The sequence below is a fragment of the Lithobates pipiens genome, unplaced genomic scaffold (assembly GCF_037356315.1).
Source record: "Lithobates pipiens isolate NorthernLeopardFrog02 unplaced genomic scaffold, aLitPip1_a1.2 Scaffold_18, whole genome shotgun sequence".
NCBI lineage: Eukaryota > Metazoa > Chordata > Amphibia > Anura > Ranidae > Lithobates > Lithobates pipiens.
Window position 1 is genome coordinate 508,871,369 of NW_027507758.1, and position 19,419 is coordinate 508,890,787.

Here is a 19,419-nt window from a genome sequence, read left to right on the forward strand (position 1 = left end):
ACCATGTTACATGTTACTCCATAAATATGGGTGTAATGTTCTCCAAAAGATGAACTTATTATTTGAAACCTAATGAATAAGTGCAGGAATGTGATAAACTAATACTTTAGAAAAGTAGCTCCTCACCTTTTGTCACCTAAACCCACCTCTAAGGTGGCCTGCTTAGTCACATACTAATACGTGTTGAAACATCAAGAATGCTCATTGAAATGTAATTTTCAGTGATGGAAGTCACCTTTATAAGTGTTGTATAAGGTGAGTGCAGCGGAGAACATGGGGTCCTTGTAGGAGTCCTCAAGCTAGACGTACCTTTTACATTTCTTTCCACTTAGAGTTCCCATATGTTGGTTTTTCCTGCCATAAACGATAAGTTAACTTTGTGTTCTAAATTAAACATATATTTCCCCAGTGTACTTGTAGAAAATAAAGTGGGTCAACTTCTATTAGGTGCTGTCACGTCTGACATGACTTTTGGCATTTGCTGTGGAGCTGTCTACTATTCCTGCCAAGATATTACAGTCTCTTTGCCCAGTTTGCTAACTGCGAACTCCTGAAATATAATACTAGGATTTTTCTAAAAAAAAATATAGATCCCATATCTCCCACATAAATGTACGGGAAAAGGAAAGTCTGAATAATAACATGGTTCCATTCAAAACATTTTTTAATAGTAAATGTTCTTTAAAAAGATGTTTGGATAACCCAGCAACAGCTCTAGAACCATTAGCAGGTTTAAATTATCTAGGAATAGTTTGATTCTACAAACAGAAGATACCATGTGTGGCATCGCTGCCCTAAAAAATAAATAAATAAAGAAGCGCTCAATTATCCAATTAGCTCACTGCCACAGAGGGGAGGCATGCTCATGCTCAACAAAAATAGAATTTTTAATCACATGATCTCCAGTGACTTTAGGGACTAATTTACAACAACGTTGCCTTCTGAAGTGTCCACTTTTCAGAGGGTGTCTGACAGATGGTAAGAAGACATATTTTAGCTTCCTCCAGAGGTGTACCTTGAACCTTCAGAGCGCCGGTGCAAGAAACCATGAAGAGCCCCCCTAACACCCAGCTTGAGCCCTTCCCTCCGAGCCCGGTGGTGGTACTTCAGGGCGTTGGTCACAAGTGCGAGCTTTGTGACCCTGGTAGTTCCACCCCCAGGGGGCATTAATGGGCTTTTCTGAAGTATCGGGGGTATAAACAGACCTCTGATGGTTCACATTTGAGAAAGAGAAAGGAGATGGAGGACACAGCCTTTAATCTCCGTCTCTGCAGCCTCAGCCGCACAGAATGAATGGACAGGAATAGCTCCATATAGAACTTCCCACTCATTCACAAACTGAAGCATAGTAAACTTTACAAAGTTTACTAGCATCAGAGCATCATGGGCCCACTCCCTGAAGGGATTTGGTCTCTATATCAGAAAGGAATACCCACCAAAGAAAAGAGGCATCATATGACCAACTGAATGACTTCAGAAAAGATTAATAAAAATAATAACATGTTAAAAATAATTGCATTAAAAAATAGTTGGGGGAAAAAGCAAGGCCAGCCAGGGGTGTGGGATGGGGGAAGGAGGGTTGCATTTGGAGTTGGGTTTTAAGTACTCATTGCTATCTGTTCCAACTTTGAGGAGATCCCTCTTTCTGTCCCAATGACAGGGGTCCAGAGGGCCAGGGTTGATAGAGAATATCTCCAATGGGGACAAAGAAAAAAAAGAGCAATAAAAACGCATCACCGGTATTTACTATATCTCTACTCTTCTCCAAAAAAGAGAATGAAAACATATCTGGGGCTTTATTTATAAATAATATATTTTATTTTATTTTTTTATTTTTTAGAAACACCCACTGATATTCTCAGTATTATTGTAAATATCACAGGTTGCATTCCTCCATATAAAGCACCAACCTGTGCCAACAATTGCCTGGCCTCTAAATACAGGCAAATAAATGGAGCCTGCAACAACAGGTAAAGCTTTTTAAAATGTTTTATATACAAGTATTTATTAAAGTGTTCCTGTTGCAATTAAAAACATTCTCAACAAAGGCTTTAGGGCCGGTTCACACTGCGACGCGAGGCGAGGCGACACGGCTCGCCTCGCCTCGCTCCCGCAAGTCGCCCCCATTCAGTGCTATGGAACCGTTCTGAGAGGAGCGACTCGAGTCGCTCCGACTCAGAAAAAAGGTTCCTGTACTACTTCGGGGCGACTTCGGGGGCGACTTGCATTGACTTCTATGCAGAAGTCCTCTGCAAGTCGCCGCTGACCCCCCCTGCAAGTCGCGGCGAGGAAGTCGGAGACGCCTCGCCGCGGCTCGCAGTGTGAACCGGCCCTTACTGTAAAAAAAATAAACTGTAAATACATACCTTTCCTGTCGACCGCACCACTGTACTCTACTCTGAACCTGAGAAATTATTCTCCAAATCTTCTGTGGAACTGACATTTTTTAAAGTATTGATTCCGATGTTCTCCTACAGCTGTCACTGCTTCCTCCCCTCTGATCCCCACTCATTACAGGATTCAGTGGGGACATGAATCAGCAGGAGGAACCAATGAGACAAGCCAAAACATAATTGGAAGCATTTTTCAAAGTGAGGTAAATCCCCTCTTGGACTACAACTAGTATCAATATTGGTAGAATATCCTTTAATTGCCATTCTAATGATAACTCAAAACGTTTGATGTTCCCCCCTTTTTTTTCATCCCGATGACCATGGTTATAAGGGTCAACAGAGAGGATGAATCTCCTTGGAGACACAGACTAAAATAAAAAACCTGACAGAAGTTCTAACCCTTCCTCATTCTATTCAAAACTGAAAAAAGATGTTTGAGCTTTAGGCTTAGTTCACATCTGTGTGTTCCCGACCCACACAGAAATACACTGCAAACTTTAATGCAAAAATTCACGCATAAGCAAATTGTATACATTTCTTGCATGTAAGGCAGCCCTACACATGACATGTGGGCACAAACGTGCATGCATAGGTCTGAGCAAGCCTTAGATGCACATGAGTCGGAGAGGGGCATTGGGAGGCTAATATAGCTACTAGTAGACATTAGTCATAAGCTTAGTTTCCTAGCACACAGAAACATTTGCCTATTATACATTGTCAAAGAATTGTTATACGCTTAATGCAGGATTTTTAAAATGAACCTGTGCTCCATTTTAAACTTTCAGATTAGATACCATGAGATGCCCACCAATGATGATCTAAAGTTCAGGCCAAACCCAGTTCAACCCTAACCCATGAGAAGCTGTCACATGATAGCAAGTTGACAGCCTAATAAATCACAGTGAGCAAATTCCCCACCCCACATGTATAAATGGGACAGGTATGTTGAAGTATATCATTATCCAGATATGGCAACATGGCCATATTTGGATAATGTCATAGTTTAAATATGGCCATGTGGTCATGTTAGGTTAATACCGTCTCCAGCATCCCTGCTCCTTTGTTATATGTGGCAAAGAATTCCCCTACTGCAGCTGATTGGGCTGACAACCTGCCATCATGTGACAGCTTCACACAAGTTTGAGCTGAACTAGGTATGACCCGAACCTTAACTCATCATTAGTAGGCATCTTGTGGTGTCTAATCTTAAGAAATTTAGAAACGTTAAAATTAAGTTCATGCTCATTTTAAAAACCCTGCAGTAAGCAAAGAACAATTCATTTATTTTCAATATGCAATTTTGAAGTGGGCATTTCAGAATCATATGCAAACACCTTAGCAATGCTGTAAACACAGTTTATAATTTCACAATACAGCTTAAACACACATTTTGGGGTTTAACAAAAGATATGTTGATTTTATCAGTAAGCTAAGCATTTTGTACCTTATGGGTTATGTCCTCCCAGGGTGTCTGCTATTACACTCCACAGATTCCTGTGCAATAGTAAGTGATGGAAGGCTCCTATTTAATCCGTGTGTCAAAATTAGTTATACTATAATGCAAGCTATTGAGTCAAAACTTTGTTTTTCTTTCAGTTCTTGCATATATCATTTATAATTACACACGGAGAAAAATGCCTGAATGAATAACTTTAGATTTTTAGGTGCCTAATTAACGCAATAAATTCACAACACACTTATGTTTGTCAGTAAGAATAACAAAAACCCCATAGAAATAAGAAATACAGAAATGCTAGTGGCAGCATTCATAACATAGATACATAAATAAATAGCACAGTTGTTGCATTATGATATACTTAATACAGTATATGCACTAAAGGAATCCATTATGTACAAATGCTTTCTATACAAAAGGTTAATTTTCACATCTTTAAAGCCCAACTCTGGCTTACAAAAATAACAAAGCCAGCCCGTTTACCTCTCCTTTCTGCAACAATACAAAGACTAAATTTGAAATAGACTAAATTATACATACCTTAAAGGAAAAGTTTGGGGTTTAAAAAAATAACAAACCTGTAGCCTGATACTATATATATATAGATATATATATATAATATAATATATAGGGCTTTTTTTTCATCAGGAACGCGGTTAAACGCAGTTCCGGCACCTCTAGCACTGGGGTGGGTGTCTATTGTTGCTGGTTAAGTCTACTATTTTTGGTGGGGGGGGGTCTTATCTTGCTGAGGGTCGGTCATTGCTGGGTGAGATCTACTGTTGAGAGAGAGGTCTATTGATGCTGGCTGACGAGAAATCTGTTATTTCTGCTAGGTGTCTATTGTTGCTGGGGTGGTATTTTGTTGTGGGGGTCCATTGTTGCTGGGGAAAAGTATTTTGTTGTCTGGGGGGATCCATTATTGCTGGGGGGAACTCTTTTGTTGTGCGGGGGTTCCATTGTTGCTGGGTGGAAAGTATTTTGTTGTGTAGGGGATCTATTGTTTCTGGGGGATCTATTGTTGCTGCGGAAGGTCTATTGTTTCTGGGGTAGAGTCTATTGTTGCTGGGGTCGGGTCTATTGTTGCTCATTGTAGGAATGTTTTAATATCTTTCTTGTTTTCATTACCAAATTTCATAGAAATCACTGAGTAGCACAAAATACTTGGTTCTGTATTCTCTGAAAGGTGCTGGGAGGGGGTGGAACCAAGGGATGGTGCTCAGAGATGGGTAGGGGGCATAGATGAAGTGTGACTCAGAAGAGTGGAGTTCCTGCACCTATTCCTTGAGAAAAAAAGCCCTGTGTATATATATATATATATATAACATTTGTATTTACAGGTCTAATTCGCAGACACCAGACTGGAATCCCTCTAAATATGGTTTGAAATTGAAGGCTTCATTGAGGCCTGGTGGTGAAGGGACCTTAAGGTGGAAAATCCACCTCAACACTTTGCAGGAGCAATTTATTTGAATCACCCCCCTTGGGTTGTCAGCAATGTGATCTAATGCAAGTAATCACACTTTGGGGGTGCTGTCTCCGTGCACTGCATGACTATGCCTTCCAAGGGATAGGCCGGGGTCTTTTTTATCTATACTGTCAATATGTCTGTATATTTTTTGCCACAATTCAAGCTTGGGTTTTCTTACATAGAAGCAGCCACATTCGCACAACAGTAGGTACACCACACCTGCAGTGTGACAGTAGGACATGTATTATCACGACAAACCCACCATGCCCCTTCATTGGTGGAATTCTTTGTACCATCCCTTGAATTTATTTTGAAGCATAACTATTTTTCCTTTGAAGGCTCCCACTATCTCCAGGTACAGGGTGGGGCTATGGGCACATGCTGTGCCCCAACTTATGACAACCTGTACCTGGGGGAGTGGGAAAGATGTATGTTCTCTGATGACATAGCATGTAGGTATACCAGCCATGCCATAGCTTGGTATTGCTACACTGATCATATCATCATGTTACTATGGGATTACATTTTTAGATTTAACAATTAACAAACATATTGAGGGTTCTCTACATAGCAAACTCTTTAGAAAACTGACAGCAGGTAATACCATCTTCTAGCTTCTAGCTTCCACCCTAGCTTCCACCATTACTGGCATCCATCCCATTAGGACAATACATTCGAGCTAGACGCAACTGCTCGCGTGATATCCTGCTTGAAAAAGAAGCCTCAACATTAAGGATTAGACTACAAGCTAGGGGATACTCTAGTGGTATCCTCAAGAAAGGCTATAAGAAGGCCAAGAATAAAACAAGGAACGATCTCCTTTTCTCACAGAAACAGGAGAAGGGAACTATGACCACACAAGTGATTACTAGGTCCTGCGAACAACATAGATGAGTGTGATTCCTGTGGACTGACACTAGCATCACGGGCTGTGTTCTATTTACACAGATATCTCTTGCTCTGCATTTTCCATCCATGGTGGGACATGCGAATCGGGAGCCTTGCCCCACTGCCCGATACGCGGGAATCCTCTGTTGGGGCACCCTTTTGGGGCCGCACTGTGGACATTCTTTGCCCTTTGGAGCATGCCCTATGACAGGTTCCTTCCTGTTTGCGCTTCACTGTGAAGTGCAGACCAGCGGGGCTACATGTGCATTGGTGACACAGTGACACAGGAAGTGACCCCGTGACAGATCGGGGTTGTGGTTGGTCGAGCACTGCGATCTGTCACACTGACCACTAGCTGATTCCAATTGCACAGAGTGCAATTGATTTCAGTCAGATTTACGAGGGTTATATTAGCCATCCATCCATTATCAATATGTCTTCAAGTTAGAATACAATGTGGTAACTATAATAAATGCTTAGCACCATCATAACATTTTAATTGTATTGTTTTTATTACTAAATTATGAACTTTTAGAGAAATTAGAGTTAATTTGTTATCAGTAGGACTCTCCCATTCTCCACACTCAGTTTGGGATCCATCAGACAGCTCACTTACTTGTACAGTAATTCAATGTAACTTAGCTATTTGCCTGGAGTTCAGCTTTAACATAAATTTGACATCTTACTTTCTAAATAATGCAAGCCTTTACGTTAGGTAAAAACAGTGAATTCATTCCAGGTCAACTATACAGATTACAGGGATTTTAGCAAGCTCTTTTGTAGATTCCTATTTAACAGTATTGTAGACAGAGAGACATTAAATTTTAGGGCACCTGCTGAAATCAAAGTATTAAACTACACTAAACACATGTTTACATGTTGCAACTAGCCATTTGCTTTTCCAAAAGGTGCTTCTATATAAAGTAGGTTTAAGTCATATCATAAAATGATAATAGTTGCATGCCAGCAGTGATAAGATATGCAGAGCAGGGCAACACTTTTTGTAGATTGTTGGATCCAAAGAAACTGAAAGCAAATATATCCAGTTTTTTAGATATACGTATATGCAGCTGATAATCCATTATTAGGCATCGGATCAGCATATGTTATTTTTATACACTTGTATGGTCTTGTAAGGTCATCAGGTCTCAGATCAGGTAATTTTGAGTGTACCTCACAGAGTGGTCAAACTCTAGTGTCTATTCACTATTTGACTACACAATCATACATAGACGCACTGCACAACTGCTAAATCAGTAAAATAGAAATTAAACTTTGAAAACAGAGGTTATTGGTACGGTTTCTTGGGTGGACAAAGAAGACTTAAAGTGATTGCAAAGGCTCGTTTTTTATTATTTTTAAACAACAAACATGTCATACTTACCTTCACTGTGCAGGTCTTTTTGCACAGAGTGGCCCCGAACATCCTCTTCTGGGGTCCCTCGTGGCTTTTGCGGCTCCTCCCCACATCAGATAATCCCCTAGAAGAAGCGCTCTCCCAGGGGGGTTACCTTACGGGCGTGCCCCCGAGTCCAACATTTGTGTCCATAGACATTAATGCCGGACAAGGCCCCGGTGCCCCGGTGCCCACGTCATTACATTTGATTGACAGCAGTGGGAGCTAATGGCTGTGCTACTATTAATCTATCCAATCAAGAGCCGAGAACCCTGGGCAGTGGAAAAGCACATCTCCGGCATGTGAAATTTCAGGGCTCAGGTAAGTAAAGTGGGGGGGGGAGGGTGGCTGCCAGGTGTTTTTTCACCTTAATGCATTAAGGTGAAAAAAGACAAGGGATTACCACTGCTATGTATTGACTATATTATTGGTATTATACAAGATTTATATAGCACCAACAGGTTGCACAGAGATTTGCAAAACAGTTACAATACAATTTGAAACAAGCAGGTCAATAGTTCCTTTTTTTTGTGAGAGTTTACAAACTAAAGGGAGGGGGACAAGTGATACAGAAGGCATTACCTGTAAGGGATGAACTGATGGAAAAAGTGACAGTTTTAAGGTAAAGATGGGGTAGGCTTCCTTAAAGAGATGAGTTTTCAAGGATCACCTAAAGGAGGAGAGCTGGATAGACTGGGGTAACCTGTTCCAAAAGCAGGGAGAGATAAAGGAGAAAATCCTGGAGATGTACATAGGATGAAGTAACAAGAGAGCAGGGGGGCTCCAAAGGAGAGAAAATGGTGGTTTGGGTGATATTTTGAGAAGAGGTTGATGACGTAGCTTGGGGCAGATATGTGTATGGTTTTTTATGTTATTATTAGTATTTTGAATTTTCTTTAATGAACAATCAGAAGCCAGCAGAGGATTTGACAGGAGGAAAGGGGAAGTGGTAGCCACTTAGCAGCTGGTAAGGTGAATAAGTCTAGTAGCAGCATTCTGGATAGACTGAAGGGGAATAGCCTGTGTAGTCCAAGTGTGGCGTCAGAGAAATGTTCCCCATGAGTAAGCTTCAGTGGGAGGATTGAAACGCATTGGGAGCATTGCCTGTCTATCTCTCAGAGAAATGTTGCAAAGGTTAAGCGGCAATAGTTGGACAGTGATTGTACATATGCATTAGACCACACCATTCGGATCTGGTATGGATTTAAAAACAAACAAACAACGTAGGGTCCCCCCAAAATCCCTTATCCAAGCATGCAGCCTGGCAGGTCAAGAAAGGGAGGGGGGCAAGTGCCTCTTCTCCTGAACCATACCAGGCCACATGCCCTCAACATGGGGGGGTGCTTTGGGCAGGGAGCCCCCCAAAGCACATTGTTCCATGTTGATGGGGACAAGGGATTCTTCGCCACAACCCCGGCCAGTGGTTTAACCCCTTCCCGCCAAGCGTATGCAGATGTGCGTACTCGGCTTCCAGGGGGTATACCGGGATGATGCCCGCACCTGCAGGCATCATCCCGTACTGTTCTTTTCAGCGGGCGATTGGCTTTCCAGCCATATCAACTGAAGCGGCTAAAAGCCACTCGGCTGTTATGGCGGAGAAGCAGGAGGGGACATCCCCCCTCCTGCCGCTGTTACCGGTGCTCCCGCTCGATCGGGAGCACCGATCCAAGATCCGGCGCCTCCGGCTGCCGGGGAGGAACTGGAACAAAGCTGTAATCAGCTTCGTTCCAGTATCCTAATCGTAAACACGGAAACGACGTCATGACGTCACTTCCCGTTTACTTGGCTGCCAATGGCGCCGGTTTTAAAAATATATACGGTATTCAGAATTAGTGATGGACGAACGTTTCGCCCGGCGGTCGTTTCGCGGCGAATTTCCGACTTTCGCCGTCCGCGGGTTCGAACGCCTTTTTCCGTCGTTCGCCCCGGCGGACTTACGTGTTTAATGTATACAAGAACTTTAACCTTTCGTGACACGTTTATCATGTGTTACAGGACAACCAATTGAGACATGACAGCTCATGGACACTTGGACATTCCCCCTAACCTATAAATACACCCGATCCGGTGGCCATTTTACATTCTTTCTTCTGTCACTGTAGGGAAAGGATCCTGTGTGGAGTAGGGACAGAGAAAACGCTAGCTATTTGGTACACAAAAGTTCTTTTCAGGACTGGTATAGGTGTTAGGTCAGCAGCCTGAGTTTCTTTTGTCAGTTTAGATAAAGGGACAGAGCGCTGTATGCTGCTATTTTAGGGACAGCTCAGCCAGATTAGTCTTTCTTCATCATCATCATCATCATCATCATTAGCTGTTACTATCAGGTCCACAAAAGAGCTGTTCCAGCTAATCGTTCCAGCCTACTCTTTTTTGCCAATTTGTATAGGGACAGGCAGGAAGCAGTGTGTCAGGCAGTGAGGATAATTTTAAAGACTTGCTGTTACTATTAGTTCCACAAAGGTTCTTTTCAGGACTGGTATCAGTGGTACGGTAATAGGCTTGTACACGTATAATATTCTTTCTTCCAAATATAGAAAGAATATTATACTTGACTGCTGCCCTTCTGCTGCAGTCTGCTAATCATTCACAACTCACTTGTTCCACAAAGCTCTTTATCAGGACTGGTAACTTGGTCTGTCTAGGGTGCTACGGTACATAGGCTTGGGTGCGGTACAGTCTGCTGTTCTGTAAGGACCGCTATCGGTCCACAATACATAGGGTTGCCGTGCACTACTGCTGACCGCTGCCCTATACTGCAGCAGTCCTTCAGCGGTATAGGGACTGACGCACAGTCTGCTAAACACTAATACACAACCTGCTTGGTCCACAAAAGTTCTTATAAGGACTGGTAACTTGGTATAGGGTGCTACGGTACATAGGCCTGAGTGCGTTACAGTCTGCTGTTCTGTAAGGACCGCTATCGGTCCACAATACATAGGGTTGACGTGCACTACTGCTGACCGCTGCCCTATACTGCAGCAGTCCTTCAGCGGTATAGGGACTGACGCACAGTCTGCTAAACACTAACACACAACCTGCTTGGTCCACAAAAGTTCTTATAAGGACTGGTAACTTGGTATAGGGTGCTACGGTACATAGGCCTGAGTGCAGTACAGTCTGCTGTTCTGTAAGGACTGCTATCGGTCCACAATACATAGGGTTGCCGTGCACTACTGCTGACCGCTGCCCTATACTGCAGCAGTCCTTCAGCGGTATAGGGACTGACGCACAGTCTGCTAAACACTAATACACAACCTGCTTGGTCCACAAAAGTTCTTATAAGGACTGGTAACTTGGTATAGGGTGCTACGGTACATAGGCCTGAGTGCAGTACAGTCTGCTGTTCTGTAAGGACCGCTATCGGTCCACAATACATAGGGTTGCCGTGCACTACTGCTGACCGCTGCCCTATACTGCAGCAGTCCTTCATTGGTATAGGGACTGACGTACAGTCTGCTAATCACTAACACACAACCTGCTTGGTCCACAAAAGTTCTTATAAGGACTGGTAACTTGGTATAGGGTGCTACGGTACATAGGCCTGAGTGCGTTACAGTCTGCTGTTCTGTAAGGACCGCTATCGGTCCACAATACATAGGGTTGCCGTGCACTACTGCTGACCGCTGCCCTATACTGCAGCAGTCCTTCAGCGGTATAGGGACTGACGCACAGTCTGCTAAACACTAACACACAACCTGCTTGGTCCACAAAAGTTTTTATAAGGACTGGTAACTTGGTATAGGGTGCTACGGTACATAGGCCTGAGTGCAGTACAGTCTGCTGTTCTGTAAGGACCGCTATCGGTCCACAATACATAGGGTTGCCGTGCACTACTGCTGACCGCTGCCCTATACTGCAGCAGTCCTTCATTGGTATAGGGACTGACGTACAGTCTGCTAATCACTAACACACAACCTGCTTGGTCCACAAAAGTTCTTATAAGGACTGGTAACTTGGTATAGGGTGCTACGGTACATAGGCCTGAGTGCGTTACAGTCTGCTGTTCTGTAAGGACCGCTATCGGTCCACAATACATAGGGTTGCCGTGCACTACTGCTGACCGCTGCCCTATACTGCAGCAGTCCTTCAGCGGTATAGGGACTGACGCACAGTCTGCTAAACACTAACACACAACCTGCTTGGTCCACAAAAGTTTTTATAAGGACTGGTAACTTGGTATAGGGTGCTACGGTACATAGGCCTGAGTGCAGTACAGTCTGCTGTTCTGTAAGGACCGCTATCGGTCCACAATACATAGGGTTGACGTGCACTACTGCTGACCGCTGCCCTATACTGCAGCAGTCCTTCAGCGGTATAGGGACTAAGAGTTTTGTCACAGGGTGATTTAAAAAATGACAGGCAGAGGAAGAGGCAGGCCCTTCCGCAGGGGTGGTAGGGGTAGGGCAGGAGCAACAGCCTTGAGCCAAAGTGGGAAGTTGCAGAAGGTGCGTTCAATTACTTTAAAGGACGCACCAGACTTGGTTGAGTGGCTCACTCAGCCTTATTCTTCTGCACCCTCCTCATCCTCTCGATCTGCACCCTCTTCTTCACTCTCTGCTATGTGCACCCCCAAAGACACTACCACCAACAACACCACCACCACCACATACCTTCCGCTTGAGTGCAAATGGGGGCCTTCATGCTCCAGTGTTTTAATAGGGACCCCCGTATAAAAAGCATGAGGGTCAAGGACCAGTACTGGGTGGCAACGTACTTAGATCCCCGGTACAAACACAAAATGGCGGAAATGTTACCGCCGTCGCAGAGGGCTGTCAGAATGCAGCACTTCCAGGCCTTGCTTCGAGAAATGCTGCATTCTGCTTTTGCGTGCGCTGGCAGAGGAGCAATTCCCACTCCCAGAGAAGGATTTGCGGGTACCAATCCAACAGCGCCTGCAAGAAGAGGCCGGTTTGAAGATGTGTTGGTGACTTCGGATATGAGGTCATTCTTTCAGCCGACCCATCGACAGGTGTCATCCGGATCCAGCATCAGGGAACGCCTAGACCGTCAGGTGTCCGACTACATTGGGTTAACGGCCGATGTGGACGCTCTGAGGAGTGATGAACCCCTAGACTACTGGGTGGGCAGGCTTGACCTCTGGCCAGAGCTTGCCCAATTTGCAATCGAACTGTTGGCTTGCCCCTCATCCAGTGTCCTGTCCGAAAGGACGTTCAGCGCAGCAGGGGGGATTGTGACCGATAAGCGTACTCGCCTAGCTCACGACAGTGTTAACTACCTCACATTTCTAAAAATGAATGAGGCATGGATCTCGGAGGAATTCAACACATGTGATCAGTAGACCATGTATATGTCTATAAACAATTTTTGGAATCAAGCACACAGACCTTCTTAATTCATTTGGCTCACTTCCCTGACCCAAAAAAGCACACCGTACTATATGCCCCTACCCTCCTCTTTGAAGAGGTTGAGCGGTGTCATATTTCTACTGGGGCTGCTTATTATGAGGGGTTCCCACCATCCCTGTGCTGTGCTGACTTCCTCCTGGGTGTTCTTATTATGAGGGGCTCCCACCATCCCTGTGCTGTGCTGACTTCCTCCTGGGGGTTCTTATTATGAGGGGATCACACCATCCCTGTGCTGTGCTGACTTCCTCCTGGGGCTGCTTACGGTGCTGCTGTCAGCGCTGTATGTCACGGAGCTGCTGTCAGCGCTGTATGTCACGGAGCTGCTGTCAGCGCTGTATGTCACGGAGCTGCTGTCAGCGCTGTATGTCACGGAGCTGCTGTCAGCGCTGTATGTCACGGAGCTGCTGTCAGCGCTGTATGTCACGGAGCTGCTGTCAGCGCTGTATGTCACGGAGCTGCTGTCAGCGCTGTATGTCACGGAGCTGCTGTCAGCGCTGTATGTCACGGTGCTGCTGTCAGCGCTGTATGTCACGGAGCTGCTGTCAGCGCTGTATGTCACGGAGCTGCTGTCAGTGCTGTATGTCACGGAGCTGCTGTCAGCGCTGTATGTCACGGAGCTGCTGTCAGCGCTGTATGTCACGGAGCTGCTGTCAGCGCTGTATGTCACGGTGCTGCTGTCAGCGCTGTATGTCACGGAGCTGCTGTCAGCGCTGTATGTCACGGAGCTGCTGTCAGTGCTGTATGTCACGGAGCTGCTGTCAGCGCTGTATGTCACGGAGCTGCTGTCAGCGCTGTATGTCACGGAGCTGCTGTCAGCGCTGTATGTCACGGAGCTGCTGTCAGCGCTGTATGTCACGGAGCTGCTGTCAGCGCTGTATGTCACGGTGCTGCTGTCAGCGCTGTATGTCACGGAGCTGCTGTCAGCGCTGTATGTCACGGAGCTGCTGTCAGTGCTGTATGTCACGGAGCTGCTGTCAGCGCTGTATGTCACGGAGCTGCTGTCAGCGCTGTATGTCACGGAGCTGCTGTCAGCGCTGTATGTCACGGTGCTGCTGTCAGCGCTGTATGTCACGGAGCTGCTGTCAGCGCTGTATGTCACGGAGCTGCTGTCAGTGCTGTATGTCACGGAGCTGCTGTCAGCGCTGTATGTCACGGAGCTGCTGTCAGCGCTGTATGTCACGGAGCTGCTGTCAGCGCTGTATGTCACGGTGCTGCTGTCAGCGCTGTATGTCACGGAGCTGCTGTCAGCGCTGTATGTCACGGAGCTGCTGTCAGCGCTGTATGTCACGGAGCTGCTGTCAGCGCTGTATGTCACGGTGCTGATGTCAGTGCTCTGTATTACGGTGCTGCTGTCAGTGCTCTGTATCTCCTGCACCCTCTTGTTTGCCTACCCTGGTCCCTGACCTTCCCTCTCCTCCATTGTCTTCATTAGCTCCATAGTCCTGAATTGTCAGAACAATTTCCCAAATAAAAAAAAAATGCTTGTAGTTATCGATCCCAAATTCACCTCATACATGTATTATGCTATTGTCCAGGTGGTGGGACTACGTGCTACCCCCTAATAATTACCCCGTGGCCGCAAATTCGACCTAAAGGTTTGCGAAATTCGCCTCCCATTGAAGTCAATGGAGCCCGCGGCGAACGGTCGTTTTCGCGAACGTTTGTGTCCGTTCGCGTTTCGCGTTCGCGAAACGTCCCGTCGGAAGTTCGTCCATCACTATTCAGAATCGCAGTTTTCGATGATCTGAATACATTGAAGTGTAAAGGAGGGATGGGGGGTCTTTTAGACCCCCCGATCTCTCCATAAAGAGTACCTGTCACCACCTATTACTGTCACAAGGGATGTTTACATTCCTTGTGACAGCAATAAAAGTGATCAATTATTTTTTTTTTAAACAATTTATTCATTTTCAAATAAATAAAATAAAATATCTATTTTTTTTTTTTTAAAGCGCCCGCCGTCCCCGTGAGCTCGCAAAGCAAAGAAAGCGCATACGGAAGTCGCGCCCGCATATGTAAACGGTGTTCAAATCACATATGTGAGGTATCGCCGCGATTGTCAGAGCGTGAGCAATAATTCTAGCACTAGACCTCCTCTGCAACGCTAACCTGGTAACCGTAAAAAAAAAATGTAAGCGTCGCCTATTGAGATTTTTAGGTACCGTACTTTGTTGTCAATCCACGAGTGCGTGCAATTATAAAGTGTGACATGTTTGGTACCTATTTACTCGGCGTAACATTATCTTTCACATTATGCAAAAAAAATGGGCTAATTTTACTGTTACGTTTTTTTTAATTCATGAAAGTTTCCCTTTTCCCAAAAAGTTGCGTTTAAAACACCGCTGCACAAATACCGTTTGACATAAAATATTGCAACAATCGCTGTTTTATTCTCTAGAGTCTCTGCTAAAAAAATATATATAATGTTTGGGGGTTTCAAGTCATTTTCCAGCAAAAAATATGGATTTTATCTTGTAAACACCAAATTCAAAAAATAGGCTTAGTCATGAAAGGGTTAACAAGGGGGCACCCAGATCCTGGCCTCTCTATGTAAATGAAAATGGGATACATTGTACCACTACTCATTCACCATAAAAAGTGTCAAAAATAAATTAAAACACAGAGATTTTTGACAATTTCTGCCAATCCAGAACCAAAAAATAGGTCCGTGCCAGGTGAAGGCTCCCACCATCTGACAGCTCCACCTGCTGATAGATCTTAAATAACTAACCGGGAATACTGGATGATGTCACAAGGGTGCGGGTCACCTGACGTCATAACCGTAGTTATTTAGGAACTGTCAGATGGTGGGAGCCTTCGTTGGGTGCAAACCCTTTTTTGGGGGGGGGGGGTTGTCATTGGCGGCATTCGTCATGATTGATGAACTGGAATTATGTTGGGGGATATTTTTTTTGTTTTTTTAATAAAGGAAATGTCAAAAGCTGTCTCAAAAACTCTGTGTTTTCATTTATTTTTGACACTTCTTTTTTGGTGAATGTTCTTAAAATTTGGAATTAGTTAGACAATGAATAAAAGAAACACATTTAATTTTAATAAAGAAAAATACATCCAAACCCTTGAATAACCAAAAATTCATCCAAATTTATATGTGAAGTACAACGAATTGAACACGTCTAACAGTGTTTAAATGTGGGGATGAACGGAGAGGTTATGCTGCATACATATGATCTGAATTTTGGTCGGAAAAAGCTCTGATGGTTTTCCCGACGGAATTCCGTCACTATTTTGCTCAAGCTGTCTTGCATACACATGGTCAAACCAAATTCCGACCATCAAGAACGCGGTGACGTACAACACATACGACAGGACTAGAAAAAGGAAGTTCAATACCCAGTAGCCAATAGCTTCCATCTCGTAGTTGAATCTGAGCATGCGTGAGTTTTTGTGCGTCGGAATTGCATACACACGATTGGAATTTCCGATAGAAAGTTTGTCCTTTGGAAAAATTGAGAACATGCTCTCAAATTTTTGCTGGCGGGTATTCGGCCAGCTAAATCCCGATGGAGCATACACACGGTCGCATTTTCCGATGAAAAGCTCTCATCGGTCTTTTGCTCACCGAAATTCTGATTGTGTACGTGGCATTAGAGTCCAGGGTTACATCTTGAACTGTTGCCTGAGGAGATATGAATTTTATTGAAGTACTATTGATCTCAAAGAAGAAGTTGAGGGAGGGTACTTGAGGCAAGGGAGAGGGGGTGGGAATATTGTGAGCTAGAGTTTGGAAATGTTGAGCATTAGGAAGTAGGTTGACATCCATAATGATATGTTATTAAGTTAATTATTGATGCATGAGAAAACAGATGGGGTGAGCTTAGAGATGGTATTGAAAGCAATGGCAGGTTATTAACTGACTTTGGTAGGTACAGAGGTACAGGAGCTACTGCTTCTAGGCATCCCATGGATTTAATAGCTGCTCTAGGAAGCCTAGGAAAGGCCAGAAATAAAGGCTGAAGGGGGCTTGTCAGAACTGACCGCAAGGGATCTGGTCCTAATGCCGTGTACACACGGTCGGATTTTCCAGCAGAAAAAGTCAGACAGAATAATTTCATCGGATATTCCGATCATGTGTGGGCTTCATCAGACTTTATTTTTTGAAAATTCTGAACGACCTAGAAATAGAACATGTTTTAAATCTTTCCGAAGGAATCAATTCCTATCGGGAAAACCATTCGTCTGTATGCTGTTCCGACTGACCAAAAATGACGCATGGGCAGCTATTGGCTACTGGCTATTGAACTTCCTTTTTCTAGTCCTGTTGTACGTGTTGTACATCACTGCGTTCTAGATGATCGGACTTTGGTGTGATCGTGTGTAAGCAAGACCGTTTCAGCAGAACTCCATTGGAACGCCGTCGGAAAAAACGTGAGATTCTGATGGAAAAAACGGTTGTATGTATGCGGCATAAGAGGCACCATCTCACTCATGGGTTTGGGTCTGGAGGAAACTGGAAAGAGGCAGCTGTCCTGGGGAGGTGTAAGTAGTGACCTTAAATTAATCCCTGAAACTATGTGCTGGACGCTGCACTGGGTACAGATAGTCGTGTATTAGTTCAGAGTAATCAGAGACCCAAAGATTTTCCCCATGATCTTCAGCTCTTGGACTGTTCACTATTACCTACTGTACTATGACTGCTAGAAAGACGTCTATTCACCAACCATTGTAAAGTGTTTTGGAGTATGTCCTAATCCTCATCCTGTTCTCAAGTTTACCAGCAATAAACCACAAATGGACAACACCTGCATTGTTTATGGGAGCCGGAGTGGTTAGCAGCCTCTGTACTGTTTGGTAAGGAACCAGTTAATCCCAGCAGGGATAGTGCTACATCAGTAAACCTATATATGGTTTGACTTTTATGGATAAAATTTAACTAGCAATCGGCCTATTAAAAATGTTCCCCTTTTGACTACCCTAATCCAACGTAATTTCAATTAAATTACAACTGAGCACCAAGAATGAAAACCTCATAGAACTTGAAGCTATTTACACATCTTACAATAGATACAAAACCCGATGAATTGATGGAGAAATTTCTCTTTCTTCTCTTTTATCTTCAATACCACTGCGTTACTCTACTTACAATATCCTCACTGTTTATATAGATATGCATAGCAACATGACAATTTGAATAACATATTTGGTGTTATCCTATTTGTTATACATTGAATGTATGCATTGCACAATACCCATGTAAGTTGAATATATACATTGTAGAATACCCTATGTTGACTCTACATGATTGTACAACACATGACAAGTCTTTATTTCCATGGTGATACGTGAATACGACTTCATACGTTCCCTTTAAATTTATGCATCCTTTTCAATAAAATGCAAACAAAACAAACAAAAAAAAACAGGTATTTATATAGTGCTGCTGACACAGTACACAGTTTTACAATATTACCCTTGCTAAACACCATGGGGTGTCTAGTTTTCAAATGATGTCTGTTTTGGGAAAAATTTTATGTTCTGCCATCATTAGGCCACGGTAAACACAGTGTGGTGTTATAAAATGAACAATGAAAATAATGCAAATTAAAATCCAAAATAGACCACATTTATACCAGACCCTGGAAGTTACAGCAGGTAAAGCACACATCAGATATTCTAATAATCACAAAACATAGCTGTACAAATATTGTTTGATGTCCTAATCAGTTTGTTGTGGGGAAAAAATAATAACCTCTAATTAGAGAATAGTGATGGACGAACGTTTCGCCCGGCGGTCGTTTCGCGGCGAATTTCCGACATTCGCGGTCCGCACGTTCGAACGCCTTTTTCCGTCGTTCGCCGCGGCGGACTTACGTGTTTAATGTATACAAGAACTTTAACCTTTGGTGACACGTTTATCATGTGATACAGGACAGCCAATTGAGACATGACAGCACATGGACACTTGGACATTCCCCCTAACCTATAAATACACCCGATCCGGTGGCCATTTTACATTCTTTCTTCTGTTACGATAGGGACAGGTTCCTGTGTGGAGTAGGGAGAGATAAACCACTAGCTATTTGGTACACAAAAGTTCTTTTCAGGACTGGTATAGGTGTTAGGTGTTGATAGGTTTGCTGTGCTGCTGATTCTTGCAGCAGCCTGAGTGTCTTTTGTTAGTTTAGAGAAAGGGAAAGGACGGTGTATGCTACAGGGACAGCCAGATTAGTCTTTCATCATCATCATCATCATCATCATCATTAGCTGTTACTATCAAGGTCCACAAAAGAGCTGTTCCAGTAACCACTAATCGTTCTCTTTTTTTGCCAATTTGTATAGGGACAGGAAGGAAGCAGTGTTGTCAGGCAGTGAGGGTAATTTTAAAGACTTGCTGTTATTATTAGTTCCACAAAGGTTCTTTTCAGGACTGGTATCAGTGGTACAGTAATAGGCTTGTACATGTATAATATTCTTTCTTCCAAATATAGAAA

The 19,419-nt window shown here is 43.8% G+C and overlaps 1 protein-coding gene across 1 annotated transcript in view; it reads left to right on the forward strand.

Moving 5' to 3' along the window:
• The first annotated feature begins 1,047 nt into the window (after positions 1-1,047).
• Positions 1,048-19,419, forward strand: part of TPO (thyroid peroxidase) — a 228,445-nt gene continuing 210,073 nt past the window's right edge. The window contains 2 exon segments of the mRNA XM_077485162.1: positions 1,048-1,144; positions 1,841-1,970. Of these exon segments, the coding sequence (XP_077341288.1) occupies positions 1,048-1,144; positions 1,841-1,970 (227 nt within the window).